Source organism: Phocoena phocoena, chromosome 4, assembly GCF_963924675.1.
Source record: "Phocoena phocoena chromosome 4, mPhoPho1.1, whole genome shotgun sequence".
Classification (NCBI taxonomy): domain Eukaryota; kingdom Metazoa; phylum Chordata; class Mammalia; order Artiodactyla; family Phocoenidae; genus Phocoena; species Phocoena phocoena.
This window is the reverse complement of record NC_089222.1, coordinates 101510287-101537426: the sequence shown is the minus strand read 5'-3', so window position 1 is coordinate 101537426 and position 27140 is coordinate 101510287. Positions and strand designations below refer to the sequence as shown.

At 34.5% G+C, this 27140-nt stretch overlaps 1 protein-coding gene across 1 annotated transcript in view; it reads left to right on the top strand.

Moving 5' to 3' along the window:
* The first annotated feature begins 7486 nt into the window (after positions 1-7486).
* Positions 7487-27140, top strand: part of EPHA6 (EPH receptor A6) — an 862400-nt gene continuing 842746 nt past the window's right edge. Inside the window, exon 1 of the mRNA XM_065876020.1 lies at positions 7487-7865. Within this exon, the coding sequence (XP_065732092.1) occupies positions 7487-7865 (379 nt within the window). The remainder of the gene's footprint in view (positions 7866-27140) is intronic.

Here is a 27140-nt window from a genome sequence, read left to right as displayed (position 1 = left end):
TTTTAATGTCTTCTGACTAACTCAGTGCAATATGCAAAAGGCACATCATATCAGGCTAGCTTTGAAGACTGTGTAAACACATGCAGTAGTAAAGTTATTGTTCAAAGTGAGCTTCATTTTTGTTGATGAAAAACATGACTGTGTGTAACAGAATTCTTAGAGTAAAAATTAGCTGTTCTTGTAGAAGGTTGTATTGTGTGTTTACATGGTTTTCAAATCCCTTTCTTATTTCCCCCCATTATCAACATCGAAGTGGAAGTATTGGAAATAAAACTATAATACGCATGCACACACACACATGTACTAGACGAAGCCACACATGGCTAATTAATTTTAAATTTAATAAAATTAACAAAAAAATTCAGTTCCCCAGTCACACTAGTTACAAACACTCAAAAGCTACATGTGAATGTGGCTAGTGGTGACTGTATTGAACAGGAATTATATACAACATTTTTAGTATTGCAATAAGTTCTATAAGGCAGTATTAACATATAGCTTTGTTATAGATAAATAACATATACACTTAATATTTATTTTAAAATTGTACATATTCTCCATAAGCAAGGAACTTCCTTATTTTTTTCCATTGGATAAAAATACTCAAAAACAAGCTTGAATATTCTTCCCATTTCTTATATATTTCAAACCATGATGCAAAATGTATCAGGAGCAAGTAAATCAAGAAAAGTCTTTGACTATATATTAAAACTAATCTAAGTCAAGCTAGCATTTGTTTGTTTTATTCCCACTAATTTAGAAAATTTTATTTTTACCTGTAAAAATAGAAAATATATTACAATCGAATTCCGAATACTGTGAGCTTCAGTATACTTCCAATACTATGAACCAGGAATGGAATTTAACACTGAAATACTAGAGAAGTCTCACATGGACTCTGTAGTGGGGTTAAGTTCCCCAAGGAGTGAAAGACCATTTCCCCAACAACTCACAATAGGCACAACATGTATGTATTAATTATTATTCATATATAACACTTTGTAAAGTTAAAATGACTCAAGTATTTAATAGTCTTTAACAAACAGAAAAAGGGCAACTACATACTTTTTTACAGTTGAAAAATGTAAGTATTAGATTATTCTTTACGAAAAAAGTGAATAAAGATGGTAAATTTGACCTAAAAGATAAATATTATTAGTATTTAAACAGAAATTATTTAGCACATTTTTTTGTAGAGATTTAAAAGAAACGTTCTCTGCTCTTTAGATTTTTTGAGGTCCTTGGGGAGATTGGAATGTGTTTCAAAGTTAGGCAAGGATAGGAAGAACCATATGCTGATTATCAAAGTATTGGTATAAGTGAGTTATATAGAATTTGCAATTACCAGATAATTATAAGGATATATTAAGAAATGTTTATCTTCCATGTAAACATGTTAACAGTCATGGTAAAGAAACACACTATGATTAAAATGATATAGAACCCCTGACTTAAAAGGTAAATATTAGGTATATTAAGTTTTTTGGGTTGTTAAAGCTCACTTGGAAATATAATGATATGTCAGTCAAGACCTGTTCTTTTATTTTTTAATCGTTTAATATACACCAAAAAAAAAAAACCAAGAGAACATCAAAAATGCAAACATGGTAGCTGATTTCAAACTAAACTGAAATATTATAGAAAACATTTTTATAAAAAGAAACTTACCCACAAAATCCAGCTTAAAAGGTAATTAAGGAATCACTTCTCTTATCTGACACTTTTAATCTATCTCCATTTTGATTGTAGTAAAATAATGTTTTGCATTATTCATACAAAAATAATTAAAATGTTTAAGTGAGATGGTTATTAATATGGATAATATTATTTATAAATTTAACTATTTGACATACCAAAGTATTTTTATTGCAAAACCTAGCTTTGCCTTTTCCTGAAGCAGGGCTAAAAGTGTCTTAGTACACTAAGATATAGTGCACTATAGCGCACTAAATAAATACTAAGTTTATTTTGATAGGCTAATTTGAATACTTGAAGAGAAATTAATAGCAACAGTTCTGTGATATTATCTTATGCATTATGATGGAAATAATCATGCAGACTTCACCATATAAAGGATTGTTTTAAAGATAGTTTTACTTCTTTCATTAGTTGTTCCTTGTTTGGTATTTAGAATATGATATTTAATGGTATTTATTCTAATTCAATCAAAAAAAGTTGTTTTGACACAGCTGATCATTCTGGGGCATGAAAGATAAATGATAATATATCACCAGTAAAAATAAAATAAATTTAAATATATTATTAAAAATTCTCTACATAATTTAGTTAAAATAATTTTTTGTGGATACCTGATGTCACACAGACTATTAAGTATATTTCATTTAAAAATTGTAAGTTACTTGAATCTAATAGAATTATTTGGCCATTTTGCATAACCTTTAGTACTTTATTATACTTGATATAATAAAAGTTCATGCACTAGCTTTCAGAATCAATTCATACCAGGAGTAAGTTTAACTCAAGCCAAAATAGTAACTGTAGAGATTCATTCCTTAGAGGGTGAAGGTGTGATTCCTCTCCTCTTACATAACTGCAATAATTTGGAACTCCATTATGGGATAATATACAATGTTTGTATTGGAATAATTCATATGTCTGTGCCCTTTAATACAATATAAACTTCTGATTGTTAGGAACTAAATCCAAATAATTGTTGTACCTTCCCCATAATGCTCAGCACAAATGCACAGGAAAATCTTGCTTAGTAAATTGTTACTGAATTAGAAAAGTACTAGAGAGTATGTTTTCACTGAATTAAAATACACTCACAATGCGAATTACATATATAAGATATGTACATGATATATGTAATATATATATTTTTCCTTTTACGATAAAATACCATACAATATAAGAATAAAATGCAATATGACAGCAGAATAAACCATGTCTTCATGTCTTATGAAGCCTCATGTTGCTTTTTTTCTGTGAGGTTTTTAAGATTCGACGTGCTAACAATACAGTATCCAGCACTGTTTTGAATATCTTCTTCCAGAAAAATATTAACTACCTTCTAATATCAAAGAAAAATTTCCAAAGTAAATAGTGTATGTGCTTAATTCTCTTAAAGCAAAGGGCCTCAAATTAACTATATATATTTGACTTTGTGGATTTTTTTTTTACTTTAGCTGTATGCATGCTAAAACATACAATCATTTAATTAATTTATATTTAACGGTGATGAAATGAAAACAATAATACTGTTTAGAGCATGTCTCTAAATTTTATATTAACAAGCAGACTTAATGATACCTATTCTAAGTAAAAATGAATATTTTAGACCTAACCTTTTGACATACTTGTGGATCAATATTCTTTTTACTCATGTTGCTTCTATCTTGACCTTAGAGGACACAAATTATAGATTTAAGTGGATTAATTTACTCTTTTACCAAAATAAAATACTTAGGACTTTCTCAAGCCTTGAAATATGCTCAATATTAAACATTATAATCCTTCCTTTTTTTTCTCAAAGGAATTAATTGCAGGTTAAGTTTCTCATCATTTAAAAAGCAAATAGTATTTGTGAATACTATTATTACTGCTATAAATGAAAGCTTAGACTAGTTTTTAGTGTCATATATTTAATAAAAATTTAATCATTCTTACCTGAATCCAGACCACATATACCATGAAGAACAATGGTCTTAGAGAATACAGAAGAATTCTGAAAAATATAGTACTGAAAAATTAGACATGAATGCTTTTCTGAATATAGGTATGATTCAAACAGACAAGTGCAGATAAATCTACGTGAATATTACATCTGGTTCATTGAATGGCTTATAATTTTGAAACTGTCACATGTCAGCAAATATATCCAAACTGCTAGAAAATCAAAAAGGAAGTACATTTCTGTTAAGTGCAGTTGCTTCTAGCTCACATAAGGTAACCATGACTATATTTTAAATAAAAAGTTACTTTTTGAAAACAAATTATTTTTACTCATATCACCATTAACTCTTCTGAGTGAAGAGACCTGAGCATTAAAAAGAGCTCAACAAATATTTTAGAATGAATATGCATATACACATTACGTATGTATGTTTGTATGTATGTGTATATATAAATATAAAATGTATAACACAAATGGTCAGATGGTTATGGTAATTCTATTTACAATCTTGTTTTGAAATTGATAATCATGTCAAACCCATGGAATCTCACTCTAGTCAAAGATCAAGAAGATTACATTTCAATTCATCTTCTTTGAGATGAGTTTTTAGAAGGCCATTATATTCTACACATGCAAAAAACAGTGTCTAAAACATGAAATATGTTTTATTTTAATATTTAGAAAAATCTTGTAATTATTTATTTTCTTAAAAACGAAAATCAGATTATAACTTTCAATTATCTGACCAGGTAAGTAATATATTATGTCATGCCTGACAATGATTTATTTAAACAAACAAAAATTGTGAATTGTAGGTGAATTTTTAGGTAGGGGTGAGGATACAAATCCAGGTTACTCAGCTCTTATTGTTACTCTGAAGTAAATACCAGTTTGTTTGTACCATGATATTGTACCTTAATTTGGAAATTGTACCATAATTGGAAATATTATATCATGATTTAGAAATAAGTGTGAATCCTAGAAATAAATCTTAGGTTTTCTTTTTTTACTCTTTCTCTTTTCCCTCTATCCTTCCATCTTTCCTTCCTTCCTTCCTTCCATTCATTAGAGCCTTTTCCTTCTAGCAGCTCAATTTTAAAAGAATCTCCATGGTGTTCTCTTTACAATATAGTCTCTAAGATGCAATACTCAAGCGAAATATCAGAATTTAAGTTAAAATTTTGACAGTAAAATATTTTTACTCTAGGGTTTTTGGGGGAAACAACTTCTTTTTAGTGGTATTCCATTCAAAAATTCTTGTAAGTCTAGTTAATTTAAAAACTAGAAGTTTAGAAATAGATTAACATAGTTTACATTTCTAAGTTAATAAATAGTATTATACATTCCTTCAGTTTAACACAATATAGCATATTTTTGGCATTTATAAGGAGTGTCTTCTTTGGCCAAAAATTTTCTCTTAGTGAGTTGTTAATGACATCTATAAAACTATCCACTGTAAGTGAATTTAAACATTTAAACATAAGGAATTCAAATTTAATTATAAAAAGGTCATGAAAAGATATTCTTTGACAGTAAATAAGATTATTTCGAATCAAAACATTAGTATATTGAATCATCAAACGCTTTTAAGAACTCTTATTTAAGCATAATGATTTATATTATAACGTAGTCTTTTAATTTTACAGTTTATAAATTGTAAACTGACTTTGCAAAAGCATATTGCAAATGATATTGACCAGTCAATATCTGTAAGAGTGGTAATATCAGTAGCAAAATCAGATTTTACTCCTTTTTAAATACTAATATATAAACTCCATACTTGGTTATCTTTTCAGAAGTGATTTGCATACATTTAAATTAGCGTGGACACGTTTAAAGAGAGGCAGTGTTTGAATTCCTAATGAAAGTGGAAGCACAGTCACCAATCGGAAACCTTCCTCAGTCTCAAAATCACTGGCATTTCACATTTCTCTTTTTGTAGCTGGCTTAGACGTGCGGCATCTTTTGCTCTCCTTCTCTTTTCCTCCAACTGACTATAATGTGATAACTGAAACCACTTCTACTGTATGTGACACAAACATAGCAGCGCTGAAACGCGTCGAATGGAAGGCTGCTTTCTCCTCCAGAATTCTGTAAGCATCGAACGCCGACCCTTTGCTCCTTCATTTACTCCTTTCCCAAATCTCGCCACTGTGCCATTTCTCTCCCTCTGCCCTATGGAAGGAAAATATCCTCTACTCTTTACAATATCGCTGTTTTCTCTTCTCGGTTCACTTTTCTCCATTGCCATAAATTTTTCTTCAAAACATTCTGATGAGTTTTGAGGAGGGCTTTTCGACCTCACTCGACTGTAATACCCTAAATCTTTTCAAGAAAGAAAACGATGATAATAATAACAGCAAAAATGTATTACAGAACCCCCACGATAGTGACACGGGTTCCTTGGCGCGCCCTTCACAAATGCGTTAAGTATAACCTGAGCGCATTCCTCCTTCCGCGTGATGAGCTTCTTCCACCTGAGAGCAGCGGAGGCATTTTTCTTGTCGACTAACCCCCTCTAGCGCCGAACTGGCAGCATCCGAGCGGCGGCTGTCAGGAGGGCAGAGCGCGAGTCTTGGCGGAGCTCAGCTGCACTCGCAGCTCGGGCCCTGCCCTCTAGGCCCGCCTAGGCCGCGGGGCGAGAGCGTGAGGGCCAAGCGCGCTGAGACCGCACCCTGTTAGCACCTGTGTTGCCCGGCCCCTACTCCCAACCTTGGGGGGCGAGGGCCGCGTAGTCCCAGCAGGCAGCGGGCCGCCACGGCTTCCCACCGACCCGAGCGCTGGGAGGGAGTGGGCGCCGAGAGGGGGCGGCTTGAGGGTGCGCGGAGAGAGCTGTTCACTCGCAGGCACTCGGCGCCGCTGTGGATGTGGCCACGCACCGCTCAGCCCGTGGGTTCTCTGAGCACGAGGTCCGACGCCGCCACGCTGCAGGCGGTCCGGGCCCCCGGAATCCCAGTGCCCACGGCTGCGACAATGCTCGTGACCTCCACTGCGAAGTCACGGCCGCACGGCGACGAGAAGACCTCAGTGAGCCGTGGTGCCAGGCACCCGTCCCTATCCAGCCTGATGTGACTCTCCTCCGCTGCTTGCTCTCTTCCTTCGCTCTCCTAGGACTAGCAGCGGAGGCGGCCGCAAAGCTGAGGCTCTCGCCCTACTGGGCAAGTTTGGGCGACCCGTGCTGAGGAGTGGTCAGGCTGGTCCGCCACCGCCAAGCTCATCCCGGACCCGGTGCGTTTGCCCACAGCACTCGCCCCCCTCTGGCGGGAGAAATGTAGAGAAGTCGGGGGTAGCCGTGTTGGGAGCCGACTAGCCCTAAAACGCTGGACGCTGCTGCCGCGAAATGGGGAGCAAAGTGCTTGGGAGACTAAGTGCGGCCTCAGAGATGCCGGGGAAGCAGTTCTCGAGGCCGAAGCGCGGCGCAGACGCGGCCGAGCTGCAAGTGTCTGCTCTGCGGGTCGGTGCCGTCGCCACCTAGGCGAGGGGCTGAGGGCGCGGCTCGGTAGCTCGCTCGCACAGCTCGTGGCCCCGCGGAGCCTTTTCAGTCGTTCGGCTCGCGCCGCACTGGCCGGAGGAAAGTTCCCGCGGCCCCCGCCGGCTTCACAGCTGCTGTGCCCTCCTTGCTTTTGGCTCTGCAAGAGTCCACTTCAGTCCGGAGAGGCGCTCGGGCCGTCAGAGCTGCAGGAGCTACCCGCCGCACCTGGTCCTCGTCCCTCCCCCGCTTCCGGCCGTGAGGCGCCCTCCCCCGCCCCCTCGTTCCCCTCCCCCAAACTACAGCCAGAGCGAGCTCCTGCGCGCACGCTCTCCCGGGCCCAAGGGAATAGTCCTCGCGCGAGCGGGACACGGTGGTGGATGCAATTCCGCTCGCCTACAGCCGCCAGGAGCTCCCTGGCGCCTCAGGCAGCGTCCTCCTCCGAAGCAGCTGCGCCTGCCCCTGGGCAGCCTGGACCTTCGTGCCCTGCCCCCGGGGCCTCGCGCGGGGGGCGCCCCGGGACACCCCCTGTGGGCCGGGTGGAGGAGGAAGAGGAGGAGGAAGAAGACGTGGACCGGGACCCGTACCCTACGCAGAACACCTGGCTGCGCTGCTGCCACTTCTCTTTAAGGGGGAGAAGAGAGCCGGGGAGAGCCATGGGGGGCAGCGAAGTCCGGGAATTTCTTTTGCAATTTGGTTTCTTCTTGCCTCTGCTGACAGCTTGGCCGGGCGACTGCAGTCACGTCTCCAACAACCAAGGTAAGGGACAGGGCGCAGAAGCGAGAGGGGGCGGGAGGAGGCGGGTGCTCTGAGGACCGGTGCATTGGTCGCCTTCTGCAGGTAACTTCGTCCCGGGGTAGGCTTCTCCGGGCTCTCTACACGAGGGGGTAGAGGGTGTCCCCTCCCCAGAGCGCCCTGTCCACATCGGCCGGGGCCGGCGACCTCACGAATTCCGGTCCCTTCTGCTTCCAAGTGAATTTAAACGGATGCGTGAGCATCAGCAGCAGTTGGGTCCCAGCCCTGGCGGCCGCGGGCCCGCTCCCCGCTGCGCTGTCTGCGCTGGAGGTCAGGCTCTGTGGCACAGGCTTAATGGAGACTTCTGGCTCTCTGCGGTCGCTCACAGCACGGTAATATGTAGGTAGCTCACACATGCCTTCAAGAAGGCAGATCGCTCTCGCTGTAGCCTCTGGCCAAATACTAGCCTTTTGCCTTCGGTAAACTAAGCCGCCCTCGCCCAGCTGCAACCCCTTTACCCCATCCAGACCGAACGTAGACTTGTTGGAAATTATTCTGAATTATTTCTAGCCCAGATGCCCAAAGGGGCCGGGGGATAAGTGTTAGGTGTGAATTAACAAGTTGTGAATATCCTATTTATAAAGTCAGGTAAAGTGGTAAAGTGAAGATGAATAGTGTGTGAAAAGTGAAAGTGTGGTTTACTGAATGGAAAGCACTGAGAATTTTTGAACATTTTCTTGCCTTCTATCCAACAATCTTTATGAGACATATCTCATTGGATTTCTGCTATGAATAGTTAAGGATCTATAAAAAACATCACCTGCATAATCTAAATCCTCCTAGACTAAGAGGTGAACAACCGTAAAAGTTTTCCAGCATGTACCTGGCTTGATGCTCTCACTGGCACTGTGATGACTACCAATGTTACCTGTTATGTCACACTTTTACAAATACTTCAAATATACAACTTCAATTATAGTTACCATTCAACATATAAGCCTTCGAAATAATTTGCAGGTATATAAATGGAGGTCAGATGACATGAAAGTGTGCACTGTTTTTGCGAGGGTGAGAAGGTTGAGAAAGAAGGCAAAACAACACAGCCTTCTTTTTTGTTATCAACATGTATGACCAATTTGTTAGAATTATTCAGAATCAATATTCAATTGTTCTCATTTATACAACTGGTACTTCTGACATGTTTTTCTAATTCTTTCTCTTTATTTTTTTGACCTGCCAAATTGCAATCACAAATGCATATGTCAATTTGAAAATCCTACACAACCATCATGCCTGTGAGGATGTATCATATGAGTACCACCTATAGTGCCATACTCTTCTATGGCGGTGTATACCTTCAAACACATCCCTTATTTGTTTTCAAGGAATATTGGCATTAAATATCAAAGGGGTAGTTACTTAATCTACCTCTGAAAATAGAAGATTGTTAAAAATAACGTGTAATTATTTGACCTTTTCATTGAAAGGAGAGAGGAAATTTTTAATAATTGGAAGATCAGACATTTATGTTGTACCAAATGTGTCTAGGGCTACTAAAGAGATGTATACTTTGAAGTCAAGTTTACTAGAGATATTTTAACAGTTATTTCCTTGCAATCATTTCCCTAAATCAGCATATATTTTTTCATTAAGTGCTGGTAACCATCCAAGGCCCTGAGGATACCAACATAAATAAAACACATGTTACACTCTTCACATGACTAAAGTGCCATTCTACCAAAATGTGTCAAATGTTAAAATATGACATTTCAGCTATTCATATTAAATTTAAGGACATAGAGAAGTTGTTTGTTAACCTTTTGCAGTAATTTTTATCTATTTTAATGACTTTCTCATACTTTTAAAAGACATTTTAACTAAAGTATTTACCAATTATATGTAATTTATGTGTGTTTTTATAAGTTAGCTTAACAGTGTTAGTATTACTCAGTTTACCCAACAATTAAATAAGTAAAGGTAGTCTCCTAAAACTCTTAATTTGAACTTGTACTAACATGCTAAAAACACAGGCTATGCATTACACTTGGCTAATATAGTGCCTAAAGGCTAAGTTGGGTAAAATTTAGAGAAGTTCTTCAGCAGAAGATTATAGAGAAAATATGCTCAGATTTTTTTCATCAGACACAAATGATTCCTCATAAAATGCTTTTTACAGCCTAAAGTCATAGTGATTAGAAATTATGCCTAATAATACTTTGAGATAATTTTCAAATACTGAAATCATCACGCTAATAGTTAATAAAATGTGGAACTTCAAAATGTTATTTTTATGAACACTTGGGGGATATTTTCTTATTTGTAGCTTCATAAATAGATGACATGAATCAACATATCTTACCAATTTGTAAACATTGAAAACATGAGGTATTACAGAATTATTATAGTATGTATACAATATAGAAATACTAATGTGAAATATAAATCAGACTTTTACACATAATAATAAACATCAGTAATATGATGAATAGTTAATTTTAAGGATATAGTATTCATTTTCCTAGTAACTTTTCATCCTAAGAGCTAATGGAATTCATGTTTTATTTTTAAAATTTGTTATGGAGGGTAAAATTTCATTTTTATTTAATTTGCCTTCTCATTAAGGATATTCACAAGGTAAACTTTTTAATGTTATTTATCTATTTTTACCAAATCATATAAAATCTTTCATGGTTGAATGAAGGAATCACCCTCTTCCCATTTCCTAGTTTTCCATACGTAGGCATAGTAAAACTATCAAAAAAGTGAACTACCTCATTTTTAACCTGGTGCTTAAGATGGTGCTAAGAGTAACTTGAGTACAGGAAGCATCTCTTCTCTTGTTTTTTTAACTGCTGTGAAGCTCTGCACTATAAAGACAAATCAGTCTGACTCTCTCTTCCTGTTACCCAGACCTCCTTGAATCCATCAAAAAGTAGAGTTGCTTCCTAGATCACTTCATCTGATTAAGTAAGTGAAAGCGTGATTTGTACTCAGATTTCTATTATTCCATTAGTTTTCCCTCTGTTTATAAGAGGGAAATAAGTATTTATTTCGTGTTGGTAATTTTTATGTAAAAATAACAGATTTTACCCTCTTAATGTATGTAAACTTTTATTTCCGTACTAGTAGGATACTTAGGAGAATATATAATACAATCTTGTTTCATATGTAAGTAACCAGGTGTATCAGTAACAGTGGTTAGTAGCCACCAGGGATCCATTAATTCAGAGATTACTCTGCTTTAGTCTAAGAGTTGATGCATCTCTCGGTGTGACTCATGTTTCCCAAAATAATCAATACTCAAATAATATATTAAATCAAAATATGGTTTGAATATGAGAGTCTAGAGAGCTCATTTTACTACCAAGATTGTGTGAATTGATCTTTCTCCTCCACCCAGGAAATTCAGTGACAAATGAAATAAACAAGGAAAACAGTAGTCTGAATCATTAGTTTCATTGAATTTATTAATTTGAATGAATTGAGTGTAAAATACACTAAGCTGTGTGTAAATACAGGTGAACATAGGTGAGCAGAAAAATATCTGCTTAATAAAATTCATAGCCACAAATTAGTTGAACTTCCATAAGTGTTGTTCACAAACTGTAAGTCTGTTGTTCTAATATTTATTGAAGGGGAGGAATTGAAATATTTTCGGAAAGGTCAAGAGTGAACTTTACTGAAAATATTTAACGTTGTGTTAAATAAGGAAAACTGAATGATTTATAAAGAATATTTCTAAAAGACCTTTCACTTATATAAAATTTATTTTCAGCAATAAACTATAGTTGTAAAGGTGCAGATTGTAATCTCATGTTTTCTTATTTACCATAAGTATAAAAACAACCTAGAATGCAATTTTATTATGCATTTACAAATTGAAATAAGCCATTGTGTAATTAGTCATTATGATTAGTGTTTAAAATAGAAATATAAAATATCATTGATATGCATTGATCACCTAAATGTTTTTTGCTCTGGGTTTGGGATAACACTGTCTAAAAATTTTTTCTTACACAAAAATTATACAGTGTTCTTTAAGGATCTCTTTTTCAAACTAGGAATAACATGAATAAAGCAGTTTTAATTGAGATTTTCCCAAGGGGAAGATATATACCTAAAATTAGTGGTTAAATAACATCATTTTACATTTTTAATATTTTCAACTTTTCTAATAAGGAATTTGTATTACTTTTATGTTACAAAATTAAATATTGAGAAAAATACTAGAGTTGAAATTCCCTTCTTCACTAATCACTGCTGGTCTAAATAACTTAAGTGCAAAAGGCATCATAGATTTCTTGTATTTCCTTCTACCAATCCTCTTTCCCTATGACAAGCACCATATCTCAATCTTTCTCTTTCATTCTTTTCTTTTCACACACGTGAGTACTTCTGACTATATATTTCATTTGTCCTAAATGGCGAGAGAACAGATCTTATTTTACAGTGTACATAGTCAACTGAACCCCCAAAGTAATAGAAGTTTCTTCATTGTGTTCTTGACTCAGCATTTCTTGGGAGTATAAATATGGTGGAGATCAGTACATATAGTTAAGTAATGAAAAGGGATTGACTTTGTTCAGTGTACTTTGTCAATCATGTAATCAAACTAAATTTGTACAGAAGGATTAAATTGTTTATACAGGGCTTCCCTGGTGGCGCAGTGGTTGAGAGTCCGCCTGCCAATGCAGGGGACACGGGTTCGTGCCCCAGTCCGGGAAGATCCCACATGCCACGGAGCGGCTGGGCCCATGAACTATGGCCGCTGAGCCTGCGTGTCCGGAGCCTGTGCTCCGTAACGGGAGAGGTCACAACAGTGAGAGGCCTGTGTACCGGAAAAAAAAAAAAAAAAATTGTTTATACATCCACGGTGTTATTTTAAAATAAATATTATATATATTATATCATACATATAAAAATTGTGCAACATAATTTAATGTACTACATCTATAGTGTTCTGATCAACTTGCAATTTCATTAGACTGACATTAGTTCTTTAAAAAATGGAAATTATATTACCTCAACTTTTGCCTTATTTTATTGAGTACTGTGTTTTCGAGTTTAATATTTAGATGATGAAGAGAAAAAGAATAAGTAAGGCAGACTTTATAAATGCCCTCATGGAATTTATTTTCTAGTAAGGGAGACTGACAAAAACATATTTAAGTAAATGAAACTATATGCTGTGCAGGAAAGAATACAGGCACTGAGCAAATAAAAGGAGGGACCTGCTATTTTAAATGTGATTGTTGGAAAGGCCTATCTGGGAGGTGACATGTAAGCCACATTCTCAAGGATGAGAAAGAGCTAATTGTACAGAATGGGAAGAAGTGCATTCTAGGTAAAGGGAATTGCCTGGTCAGTGACCTTGAAGGGAAATGAGCTTGACATATTTGAAGAAATAAGTCCAGTGTGACTGGACCTTACTGAGCAAGGAAGAGATTTAGCACAAAGTAAGGTTTGAAAGATAGTGAGGAGCCAGATACCACAGAGAAGAAAACAAGCCATGGAAAGGAACTGGGTTTTAATATTATCTTAGGTAAAATGGGAAGCTATTGAGAGATTTTAACCATTTTTCATTTTAAGAGCGTTATGGCTAGTGAGCAAAGAGATGATTGGAAGATGGCAAGAGTAGAATTAGGAGTCTGTTGCAGTTACCTGGGGGGTGGGGTATGGTGGCCTGGCTAGAGTGGTGGTAGTGAGATGGGGAGAAGAAGATGGATTTGAGATACATTTTGGAGTTAGGATTATGGGATCATCTTATCATTACAGAAAAATAAATGTAGATATTCAACATTTATATCAATTCTTTTCCAAAGGGCTGAAAAAATTTTCCATTACTCCCCGTAAAAATGACCTTGCTTATAATAATTGATAATTGACAGAGGATAGGAAGGGTGGGGTGAGGCCCACTTTCCACTCTATTCAGCTCAGACTATGATTTAAAATATAATCTTAACAGTTTTACTATTTCAAACCATTGTCAAACCATTGTACATAACATTGTACACTCATATTGGATCAACAAATGAAATTTTTTAATGCATTTTTGACATGACAACTTTCCATATATAGTTGTTTTTTGTCAGAGTGGATAATGGCACACATGGGCGGAGACATCTTCACAAAGCAATATGGTAATCCAACAGAGTCTATTAAATATAGAGCAATATTTGGAAGTTTGCCTTATGCACCAATTTTGTTCATCTTTGTTATGATCAGATTACTGTTACTGAAAACAAAAATGTAAGTGATACTAAATATCAAATAAGCGTCTTTCACATAGTTTCTATTAGTCTTCTTTTATCTCTGCATTTTGTTTCAATGAAGAGAAACAAATACACGTTCAGAAAGCCTATAAGAGATCCAGAAAATGAGATCTTAAGATGAGGGAAGAAACTATTAGGCTCTCCACTAAACAACAGTATATTGCATGTAATTTAAAAAATTTCCCTGACCAGTTATTATTCATTACAGTGAGTTGCATTATGATAATAATTTATGAATGTAATCATTAAATAGAATCATAAACATTCCTAACTTAGTCATATATACTTTGTATATATTTAGGAAATTCATACTCTGGAAATGCTTCATTTAAACATTTCTAAATATTCTTAAATATAAATATTCAAACATAGTAAATCTTATATTTTAATTTAGTGCTTAGAATGTTCTGGAGAATATTATTGATATATATATATATATATATATATTTTTTTTTTTTTTTTGTGGTACGCGGGCCTCTCACTGTTGTGGCCTCTCCCGTTGCGGAGCACAGGCTCCGGACGCGCAGGCTCAGAGGCCATGGCTCACGGGCCCAGCCGCTCCACGGCATGTGGGATCTTCCTGGACTGGGGCATGAACCCGTGTCCCCTGCATCGGCAGGCGGACTCTCAACCACTGCGCCACCAGGGAAGCCCTACTATTGATATTTTATAGTGATTTCCTTTCAGTAAACATTGACTTCTTATGGGATATACAATTTTGTTTTTCAATGATAAATATTCTAGAACTGAGTGAAAACATTTGTTCTTCAAACAGATATTTATCAGAGGCCTACTATTTGATAGGCAGTGTACTTACCATATATAAGAATTCAAGGAGAACTTTCCCTCCCAGAATATATGATCCAGTGAAAGGTTTCCAGTCTCTTTCCAAGTCTGGCAGGAAAATTTTCTGTTTTCTTAAAATTAGATCCAAAATTAATTAGAAAAACTTTAAAAACACATTTGTTATATGGTAACATGTAACAAGTACTGTTGCTCAATTCTCAATATATTTATGTACCACTTATTTGAAAATAATTTCTATTATTTCATTACAGTTTATCTCAAAGTTAAAAAAATAAGTCACTCAACAGTCACATTATTAAGAATCTCCCTGTGTCAGGCATTATGCTAGGTTCTAAGTCTACAACAGTGATTATCATACAATCTCTGTTCCTTAGAAAATCAGTCTTCTCTGTTGATGTTATATATCCTTGAGTAATTGATATTTACTCTTTAATTACTTGATGATTTTTATGAGATGAAGAATTTTACAGTAAATGAGATCATGAGGGAGAGAAGGAAGGGGCTAAAGTAATACTACTAACACTTTCATGTGGTTTATTTGTAAAATTGCTTCACAAGGATCTTCTAATATTAGTTTTATGGGTGGGCATATATTCTATTTAATTACATGAAAAGTAAACATAAATATGCATTTAAAAATACAACCATGCATAGAAAATATAAATATTTCACATCTGTAATGGCTTTCCATGGACTGACAGGTAGAGGGAGATTTTGTTTGAAGGATGTTAGACGAGCTTTTTATGGTGTGTTTATTTAAGGTGGATTTATTATTAAAAACTATGGTTAATGGTGAAGAAGCTAGTTTCCAGTTTCAGATAGCAGCAAGCATACCTTTTAATTAAGCTTTGGAGTGGGAACTGGGATGAAAGTATGTATTTTCAGTCCATGTACTGAAAAATAGATTCAGCTACTTTCCCAGGATACTACTGTGTCCTCTAGCTGTTGGCCTGTTTGATGATCTGAACTTGCTGGATATAAATGAAAAATCACCCCTATTCCTTCTATTTCATTTTATAACTTCAGTTGTAAAGTTGTACTTAACTTTTTGATCATAGAAGATATAACATCTCCTTAGAAACTGAATGTTCAGGAGGTAGAATTAGTTATGTATTATTCTTACAATGTTAGGTATCTGTGGATATATGGGATATTTATGTACGTAATTTATTTACTTATGTTAACTTACTAATAACATAACAGTAGAATAATTATGTATTCTTTCAGATTATTATTATAATACTCATATTGGTGGTACATGAGCTTTGCAAAGAGAAACACATTCTTGTATAGTACATAGAGTATAATGTATAGAATAAGGAAAAGTACTTACACATGATTTAAAAAAAATCAATATATGAAAACTTTCCTACCTATGATGACTAGGAAATAAAAAGGTATTACATTAATATGTATTCCAAATAAGAATTATCTAAAACTAATTAAAATGATTGCCTCCAAATATGAGTTGAAATATATCTCAATATCACCTTAATTTTTACTTTTAAAGGAAGAAATTTGTTCCTTATATTGCTATGATACTTTAATATTGCTAAAAATAATTAAAATTAAACATTTAATTAGAAAATTAAACTATATAGTGGCCAATGAATGTTATTCTAAAAATTGATATCTAAGACAACTGAAGTTTATTTTAAAATATAATACAGTAGCTAAGTAGCTATAAACACGCAAAATGAAAGAAAAATAGGGATAGAAAAAAACTGAATTATGGTACTATTTTTAAAATGAACCTAATTGGTTAAGAAGTCTCTCTTGTTATATATATATATAACAATATCGTGGGTTAGAGCCTTATCTCTGCAAGTATAGAAATGTCCTGATGACAGACAATGTTAGCTAAATCTCTTTAAAAAAAAATCCTGAAAATTTCCTTTCACTCTCCTTCTGGATTTAAAGTATACTTAGACAACATTTAAACTGTGAATGCAAGTGAAAATAATTAGTAGTTGCCATTATGTGTGACAGGAAAGAGTTGAGCAAACTAACAGCATTGCACAAAATCATAAGACTTTTGTCAGTTTCTAAAATTAAATAAAATCTATGCATTAGTCCACTTGTTAACAATTATAATGCCTGATCAACAACAACAAAAAACCCCAAGACTGCAGTAGCCACAACAATTTCATAACACTAGAACATTTAATGAGGAAACTACCCTGTTTCCTTGGCTGTTTTACATGTTCAGTTTAATGAGGGAGCAGTCAGAAAGAGATCCTAACTTCTATCTGAAAAAGAAACAGAATTTCAGAAGTGCATATTGTTGGTATAACATATTGCTTAGCATGTTTTAAAATAAGTGAAAAATAACATGCTCCAATTTTATTTTTATGATACTATATTAGAGCAAAAATTGTACCTATATTATAATAACTTACTGTCTTAAAGTGTTATAGTATAATAACTTCATTTTATAGTTTACAAAACTAGAGTTCACCCCAGTTATTAAAATAGCAGGTAGTTTGTTTATTTAAAATTCCATGTGTAAGAACCTTTATGATATTCACTAGTTTATGACCAAAAATCCATGTATATATATGCACTGTTTTTTTAGATTTTTCAAGAGCTCTATTACCTAGTAAAGCAAAAGTAAAATTTAAGAATTTATTTTAAAGTTTAGTATTCTGGAGTTTTAAGTACTTGTTAAAGCTAAATGAAAATTTTCCCTGAATTTATGAAGCCTTAAAATCAGATGAAATTTTTATCCTGTTTCTTCTATAAAGTTCTGAAATACTTTTCCATTGTAATATAGATATAGTTATCTTTGGGTTTTTGTTCATTTTTATTACTTATATATAAACACTTCAGTGCTTAATCTATATGGTTTATTTGTATATATTTTCCTAGAATTCTCAAATTAGTTCAAAATTAAGTATATATTCATCCAAGTTTTAAATGAAATCTGTTGATACCTACTATGTTTTTTCACTGTGCTGGGAACAGGAAACGTAAAGATGGGTCACTTTGCCCTGGACTTCTGAGAGCTTAAGATTTAACTAATGAGGCTATTTATATGTCATTGAATAATTGACAAAGCAATATGGATTTAGCTGTTCCATAGATAAGTTCACATCTATGAACTATTGTTTACAGAGATGAAAAGGTAAAAGTACCATTTTCACTGATCTATGAATTAGTATATGGAGACACTGAGAAAAAATATTCATTCAGTATGTTGACCATGACCCTATATTGGCACTGACTTTGTGTGCCTGCTAGAAATGAAATAGGATCTGGCCCCTGACATTAAGAACAACGTTGTAAAGTTGAAGAGATATACTTAGCAGTTAAATACTAGCAATATAGCAAAGAGAAAGGGAAATAATTTTAAAAATTATAAACAAAAAAGAATCTTGAGTTACATATGGGAAATGAAAATGAGTCTCACATTTATCAGGATTCATCATCATAAATATATATAAGCAATAAGAGAATTAAAACAAGTGACTCCTCTGGAAACTTCAATTTTTAAGCTACCTTGAATTAGTTATTCTGCACTTGAAGATTAAAACTTACTCTCTGTATAGGTAAAAATAAAATCCAAGTGACTAATATCTTAGATTGAACATAGTTTTTTTTTTTAAACATCTTTATTGGAGTATAATTGCTTTACAGTGGGGTGTTAGTTTCTGCCTTATAACAAATTGAATCAGCTATACATATACATATATACCCAGATCTCCTCCCTCTTGCATCTGCCTCCCACCCTCCCTATCCCACCCCTCTAGGTAGTCACAAATCACCCAGCTGATCTCCCTGTGCTATGCGACTGCTTCCCACTAGCCATCAGTTTTACATTTGGTAGTGTATATATGTCCATGCCACTCTCTCACTTCGTCCCAGCTTACCCTTCCCCCTCCCCGTGTCCTCAAGTCCATTCTCAACATCTGCATCTTTATTCCTGTTCTACCCCTAAGTTCTTCATAACCTTTTTTTTTTATAGATTCCATATATAGAGTTTTTAAGTAAATGGCACCACTTGGCTTTTTCATTAAAAGTTTTATCATATTCTTTGAGAAATAGTGTGTTTAATGATGGTGGCTGCTTTTAAAAAAAACAGCACAAAAACTATAACAACACAAAATCTTGATTTTAATGGATTGTATGTGGTTTTCTCTACTGATTATATTTAGATGATGGTAAAATTGTAAAATCTGTATGATTTACACTATATGCAATTTAAAGATTAAAAATGTTTCTCTAGTTTCTTGCCATCTCTTACCATTCTTGTTTTATTGTGATTCTCTTCCCTACCTCTATTAAATATTGGTTTTTAGAGGTGTTTCATAACTTTGAAATTGCTAGTATTCTTTAACATTTATGTTGAGAAATTAGATAAATTACTCTTTGATAGATCCTGTATTTTATATTTGAGAAATGTGCCCGTAGAAGAACATAGAAATTGCTGCCAGAATTTGGTATTTTTAAACAGAGAAAAATCAATGGCAGATTATCCATGATTAGCTGTTGACATTTAATTTGTACATTTATAATGTCAAAAAGCACTGAAAACTGTCAATTTAGTTTCTAAATTACAATAATATTCTTATTTTCAAATCCAACATTTTATGGTTCTCATCTGTCCTTCAACATAGAGATACATTTAAAATAATAATTGAAATAATTGCAGATCTTTTGACAAGCTGGACTTTAAATAATTAATTGAAAAATTACAGATTTGCTAAAAAGCCTAATGAATTACTCATCTCTTTGTGAGCATCTAGGTTTGTTGTTGTTGCCCTGATCATTATTTCAATACCCTAGTGCAGGCGTTATTTCTAACTTATGAAAATAAATATCTTTATAAAGGTATATTATGATTGGATTAATATTTCTTCTCCTTTAATCATTACACAATACCTAGAATATGGTCATGTATTGCCGTGTCATAAAAATTATTTTAATTCTGTGCTAGAGTATGTATCATAAGTCTTTAAAGTATTTTTTCCTCCAGCAGATGATTTGCCTGGGCTGTGAGAATCTGAGTTGTTGTCAGGCTTTACTAGATTGAGGATATTTTTTGAGGTTTGATATCTTAATTGTAAAAGATTATGATTTTAAGTACATCCCACCACACATATGCCACATTTATTATGGAATAGATCCCATCCTCCAAATGCACACTAGCTTGGTTGGAAGTTCTGCTTCTAATGTGGCACCAGAGTGTAGGAAGCTTAATAGTATCTATATAACTAAGGAAAAAGCCATAAATTTTCTTTTTAATATACTTGTCTCTGATATACTTATTGTCCAGGTCCAAGATTATCCTGTTCAGTCAGTTGCTCTCAATTTCTTATAAAAATTTTGGAATTAATTCTCTTCTAATGCAAAATTAGGGAATATTTCATGCAAATGGACTATTTTAAATTTATCTTCTTTAGTTAGTCTTAAATTGGAATGATTATGATTTTCTTTTATGTGTAAGTTCTTTATATACTACTTACATATGTCATGTTAATTCCAAGTATTTCCCCCAAGTTACCTTTAATTATGTTTATTACTGTTTGTATATCAAGATTGGCTTCAGCCTCCAAATTTTTCCACTTATCGTTTTTCCCCTCTAATATTTGCTTCTGATGACATGCACACATTGAACAATAGGCAGTTGGGGAATAAATGCCCATTTACCAGTCACTCTTATAGTGCTTTATATACAAACGATAAGCTACCTGACAAAATGTCAGTTATAACTAATGTAACTTATGCTGAAGTGGGGTTTCTTACCTTCCAATTTTAATCTAAATCCTCCCAAATTCACTTATCTAATATTCACATGAACAAGAATGGCTGATACCTACCTAGTTATAGGTAGGTAGAAGAGGAGGAGGAAAGGTAGGCTCAAGTTATAGGAACATTTACCACATGGAATGAGGATGACAAAAAAGCGGTTGCACGTGGCTCTACTGCAGGTGTGACATTATGCTGGATCCACATACATACACAATCTTCCAATATTGTGTAGCTTGGAAAAACTCCTTGAGTGGAAAACCTAGAAAAAAGTTGAAAGGGGGTTGAGAATTTGAGTAAGAATTTAGGCTGAATATCTAGCTGAAATCAAGGAACTTTCCTTCCTCAGTGATTATTTCTCAACACTTAATCTTTTTGGAAGAGTTTATAATTTTGTGGAGTGATGTCTATTAATCTTTTTCTCAGTTATTTTTAAGTTTTTTTAATGTGTAGAGAATCTTTGCACATCCTATTTAACTGTATTTTCTAGATGTGTTATGGCTTCAGGTTAATATATATCATGCCTCAGAGTGTGCTATGACAACAAACATTTCTTTTGAAGATGTAAAATGTTCTAGAAAGCAGTTAAGCAGAAAGTTGAAAAATATTCATATACTTAGATTATTAATTCCACTTTTATGAATTTAAATTCTAGGGGAATGCATGGATAAAGACAGGCCAAAATTTATATACAGGACTTTTCATTTCAGCCTTATTTATCAAACTGAAGAATTGGCATCAAAGTCAATGCCCCCAGATAGGAACATCTTGATAGAGACATAACTTCCTTTATTTGTAAAAATTTCTTCGATGAGGGCATGTGCATCAACAGGAGTCCCAAATCCCTCAATGTGAGATGGTGGAAAAACTTGTTTTGCTACTGAGAGAGCACATAAGAGAGTTGATAGGAGAGCAGGGAAGGAAGCCTTTGCAATAGGAGCAGTCTGATGGAGATTCTGGGATTTGTTTAGAGTAGCCAAGAGTATGGTTTAAAAATGATGGTGTCTGTTGTTCTATTTGAAATTGTTCGCTTGACTGCGATGTTAACCATTTCCCCTATCTTCACCTCCAACATTTTATCAAACTCTGTTACACTTCAGAAAAACAAGAATAGAAATCAGTTCTAATTTAAGTTCAAAATAAATGGATAGCATCTTTGTACTTAAAGAGGATGTTTCTCTGAAAAACTCAAAAATGTTTTGTACTCAGCAGTCTCTCCCATTAATACACCTGTAAAAATGTATCTCCAGTTGATGGAAGATTTGACATAGTAGGAAAAATTAAGAAAAAGACCGAATGCTTTTCAACTGTGTATATTAATTTAATTCTACCACTTTATCTTTTTATTCCACCTTTCCAAAGTAAGTAAGCACCATAAATTACTGCATTTATTTTACTAATGGAATTTATATGGACGTTAAGTTACTTGGCAAAGCTGATAGAGCAAATTAGTAACCACAAAGGAAAAAGAAAGCAGGCCTTAAGCCTGTTAGATCAGTGTACTTTCTAAATGAGAAGGAGAATTTCAGGCAACTCCTAGAATATTAAAAATGCAAAGGTATTGAATTTAAATATTGTTCCTCTACATTAATATCTAGAGAAATTTCTAAAACACTTAACCTATATCACTTATAAATATTGATAATCTGTTTTAAAAGAATAGAAGAATTTTTTGGAAAATTATTTATAAAGAAGAATTTCTTTTACTGGATTATACAACTTTTTAAAATTAGTATTTAATAGATATGACTTTAAGTAATATGCTATTTTTACTCCCTTTTTTTTATATATATTATTTTTGTGGTTGTAAGGCCCATTACTGTGTGCTTTTGCTTGTATGTTTATCATTAGTTCGTTTACTAATTCGTCCAGATGTTTCAACTGCTTGTTAGGCACTGTACAAGCAGTCTTGATTAATGAGCAATAATGACAATTTAAGTATCTAATGAGAAGCTGTACAGTTTGAGTCTTCAGCCCCAGACTCTCCTCCTTTTGGACTACTTTTGATTTTCCCTTAATTCAGATCTAGCGTAGCAACTATCAAGTCTTAATGTCTATAAGAACTGCTGAAGAACTTTTTCAAATGACAGATTGCTGAGCCCCACTACCAAAGAGTTGGATTTAGTGTGTTAAAGATAGTGTTTAGGACTGTTCATTTTTAATAAACACTCTGCTAAATGTAGATGCAGATGGTTTGAGAAACCCTGACTTAGGGATCCCTATCTTTATCCATTGCAGCAAATAGGGATTAAAGCTAGCTAAAATAAGCAGAAAAGAAATTTATAAGGAATTTGATACCTTATAAATAAAAATTGGATTTATAATATAAATGTTGGATTTATAAGACTTTGGATAAGATGATTCCACAGAACTGAAGAGACTCCTAGAGAACCAACTTTAGCAAAGGATAAGAATAAGGGCAGCACCTGGGATCTAGACATCAGGAATTAATCATCAGTCTCATTGGGCTGAATTGATTTCAACCCTTTTTTCCCTATAATTGTATTACTCAGCTAAAAATATCAGTTCTGCAAGAGTGAGTCTGAATGGCCTACATTGGGTCATGAGCCCCTGCATCATAGAAAGAGTAGGACCCCTTGATTGACAACCTTACCATGACTGGACACTGTGGGGGACAAGCAATTCCTTAAAAATTCTGTCACTAAAACAAGTGGAATGGATAATGGGTGGCCAAAACCTAGCACATGTCTAATCACTGATAGTATAATATAATCATCCAAATAACTTCTTTTAGAATTTTAGCCCTTACACTAAAAACTCAATTATGAAATGAATATGACTTTTTATAATTAGAGTCTATAGTGTCTCCCAGTTCAGCCCAGAGGAGTTAGGCATCATATTACTACTACCCTCAATAGAGTATTAGCAATTTAGGAGACATATTATAATAGAATCATGAAGCCAGTCTCCCGAAAGGATAGCATATATTTGCTTTTACTCAAGTACAATTTGAAATATCCCTTGTTATGATAAAACTCTTATCCTGCAGTATAGAAGATAAGGAAACAATATAGATGGCCTGAACTAACCTTTTCTTTACAAGAAATTTGACTTTTACCAAGTGGCTTATACAAATTTCAGTGCATTCAAAATACTGTACGATATTCTGATCATTACCGTGTGCCTGGCTAACATGAGAAAATTTGTGACACAAAATATTGTGCCCAATATTGATCCAACTTCCATACACAATTATTGTGCTTTTAAAAACAAACCAATTCCTAAACTATAGAAACAAAATTGATATGCCTCTAAATGTTATATTTTAAAAATATATAGTAAATGATGTTTTAAGGGGCTTGGATTTTAAGATTGCTAGTGTTTCATTTCAAAATAATTACATTTCTATGGGACATTTTCCCAGAAATAGCTGTTCAAATGCAGTATAAAATCTGAGTTTTTGAGTGGTTACTCCTTTCTAGGCACCATTCTAAGTACTTCAGTGTATTCAGTTGTGTAATCTTTACAACAACCCATAAAGTTAATCATTTTTATCTCAGTTTTATAGGTAAGGAAACTAGGACACAAAATAGGTTAAGTAACTTGTCACAGTATTAAATGGTAATAGAGTGTTATGCATTCAATTGTGTTCCCCCAAAATTCCTATGTTTAAGTCCTAATCTCAGGTACCTAAGAATATGACCTTTTTGGGAAATGAAGTTGTTGCAGATGTAATTAGTTTAGATGAGGTCCTACTGGAGTAGGGTGGGCCCCTAATCCAATATGACTGGTGTACTGATTAAAAGGGAGAAATTTGGAGATAGACATGCACACAGGGAGAAGGCTACGTGAAGATTAAAGCAGATATTGCAGTTATGGATCTACAAGCCAAGGAACACCACAGATTGCCAGCAAACAACCTTAAGCTAGGACAGAGTCATGAAACAGATTCTATCTCATGGTTCTCAGAAGGAACCAACCCTGCTGACCTCTTGATCTAAGATTTCTAGCTCTCAGAACCGTAAAACAGTAAATTTCTGTTGTTCTAACCCAGTTGTGGTACTTTGTTATGGCAGCACTATGAAACTAACATGCAGAGTAAGGATTTGGATTTACACATTATAGCTCCAAAGCGTACATTCTTAACCAACACACTGTATTGTTTCCCTGCAGATAATTGAATAAATACATCATCTGTTAGGATGTAAAAGAGATCTAGACTAGGAAAGCTAATCCAGACTAAGAGAGCTAATAACATTTTTCTGGAACCTGATGTGCCTCTTTGTAAGGGCATTGAGAAAGGTACTTAAAAGTATTATTTTCCTTCAAAACTGCCAGTAACAAAATAGAAACAGACTATGACTAAATATGTTTGGAAAAAATCATGATCTGAGAACCATAAATTATAAATTTGTATAAATTAACTTTATTTAAATATCAAAAAAGTGTCATCCTTAATAACTCTTGAGAGAAAGAGAGAAAATCTTAAGGAAGATCTCTGCTGTACCTGTTAGATGACTGTTTACATGTATTTCAGTTCATGTAGAGCATAACTTTTGCATATACCCAAGGCCTTGACTACTAGTGAATTAAACAGGAAAAAATGTAGAAAAATGATTGCTATTACACAAAGACCATAATGGAGACTGTGCATGGTCTTCTGCCCATAGATTTTTCTAATTAAAACAAACAGCCATGGAATTAGGAAAAGTCATGTATAACCTAGGTTTCTTCTGTTCAAAAATAAATGTAGTGAAAAGAAAAATGAGAAGGGAGAGCTAGAAGTAACTAGGAAGTGTATACTTAGAAGGTATATTGATACCTCAGCTCTGAAATATTAGGGACAATAAAAGCTCAAGATGCCAGAGTTGCTCTGAATTGCCAAGAATAGGGGGGTAATAGCCTAAAAACCCTGATTTTTTTTTTCTCCTTCCAACTCTAAGAGGAGATTAAAGATGAGTTAAGGGGAGGTTTCTGCTTGGATTTAGTAGTGGTAGGAAATGGTAATCTATAAAGCAGAAATATCTTCCTGTTAAAGTTTGGTAAGATGCTTGATATGTATCTCATTATATTTCTTTAATTTTTACTCTGTTCAGTGTTGCACAATCAAATAGGCCTGGGTCTGAATTCCAGTCCTATGCCTTATTAAAATTATTTCTTAGAAAATGGCTACTGTCTTAGCCTTGTTTTAATTATCTATATAATAGCAAAAATAACACCTATTCAGTTTTATTTTGAGAATTTATAAATGGAATATACTATATATATATATATATATATATATATATATATATATATATATACCTGGCCACACAACAACAGTCACAATAATATAATAGTTAATATTTATCTACTGATTACTATGTTTTAAGGACGTTTGTGCATTGCTTCATTCCTTTAAACTAGGAATTAAATCATATTATTCCAATTTGACAACTGAATTTGACAACTACCTCATAGAGAGTATGAGGAATTTCCTCAAGGTCATAAGCTAGTAAGTTATGTACAAAATTTTGGAATCAAACCTGGTTTACTATCTTTGAAATAACACAATTAACTATATTACTAGTGGCCCTTTGTCAGGGATACAAATATAAGTAAACGTAGTTCTTTATGAATTTATTGTCTAATAGGAAGAGAAAGTCAAATGGGTGGAGACAACTTCTTGTCAGTGTGGTGATGGAAGTAGGTACAGGTTACCAATGGCTTTGAAGGAAGGAAGATGTGGTCACATGTACTTTTAGGCATCAAGAAAGACTTCATATAGGAAGAGAACCTTGAGCTAAGTGTTAAAATACTAGTCACCATTCATTAGGTGACTAGTGATTACAAATTATTCCAGATAGATGGAATAACAGGTTCAAGGGCCTGGCAAAAAATACAATAGCATTTTGCGGGGTCCTGGTAAATAGTTACGAATAGATAGAGACTATAAGGAAGAGAGCGGCAGGAGCTGAAGGATGAAAAATAGACAGGGGTCAGGACATGAAGAGCTTTGATCAGCTGTGCCTAAGTGGTTTGTACTTTATTATTAAAAGCCAGAGGTTCTTAACTCTGGCTGTCCATCAAAATCTTACGGAGGGCCTTTGAAAAAATACTCATACTCAGGTCCAACCCAAATCTATCTTTATAAATGCATTTTTGTGGTGAATTTTGAACGTCTTTCTTCCTACTCTTGTTACCACCCTATTAAGCATGTAGTAGGCAATAAATATTGGCTAATTGATTGGCTTTTGTTAGCTGATACAGCAACTTCAGAATTACTTTTAGTTATTTTGGTGAATGATGTGAAGGGAATTTTTTTTCATTATTGAAAAGTTACATTTTTATAAGAATGTTCTAGAATTTTAAAAAAAGATATGAAGGTAATAATGACCCAGAATATCAATGTGATATTCTGATATATTTATTATTGATTTACTGATAAATAGCCAAAGGGTGCATTTTTTTGGTGAGCAGCACATTCCCATGTTCCTCCCCTACTTGCACTGTTAGTATTAATGTAAGGCAC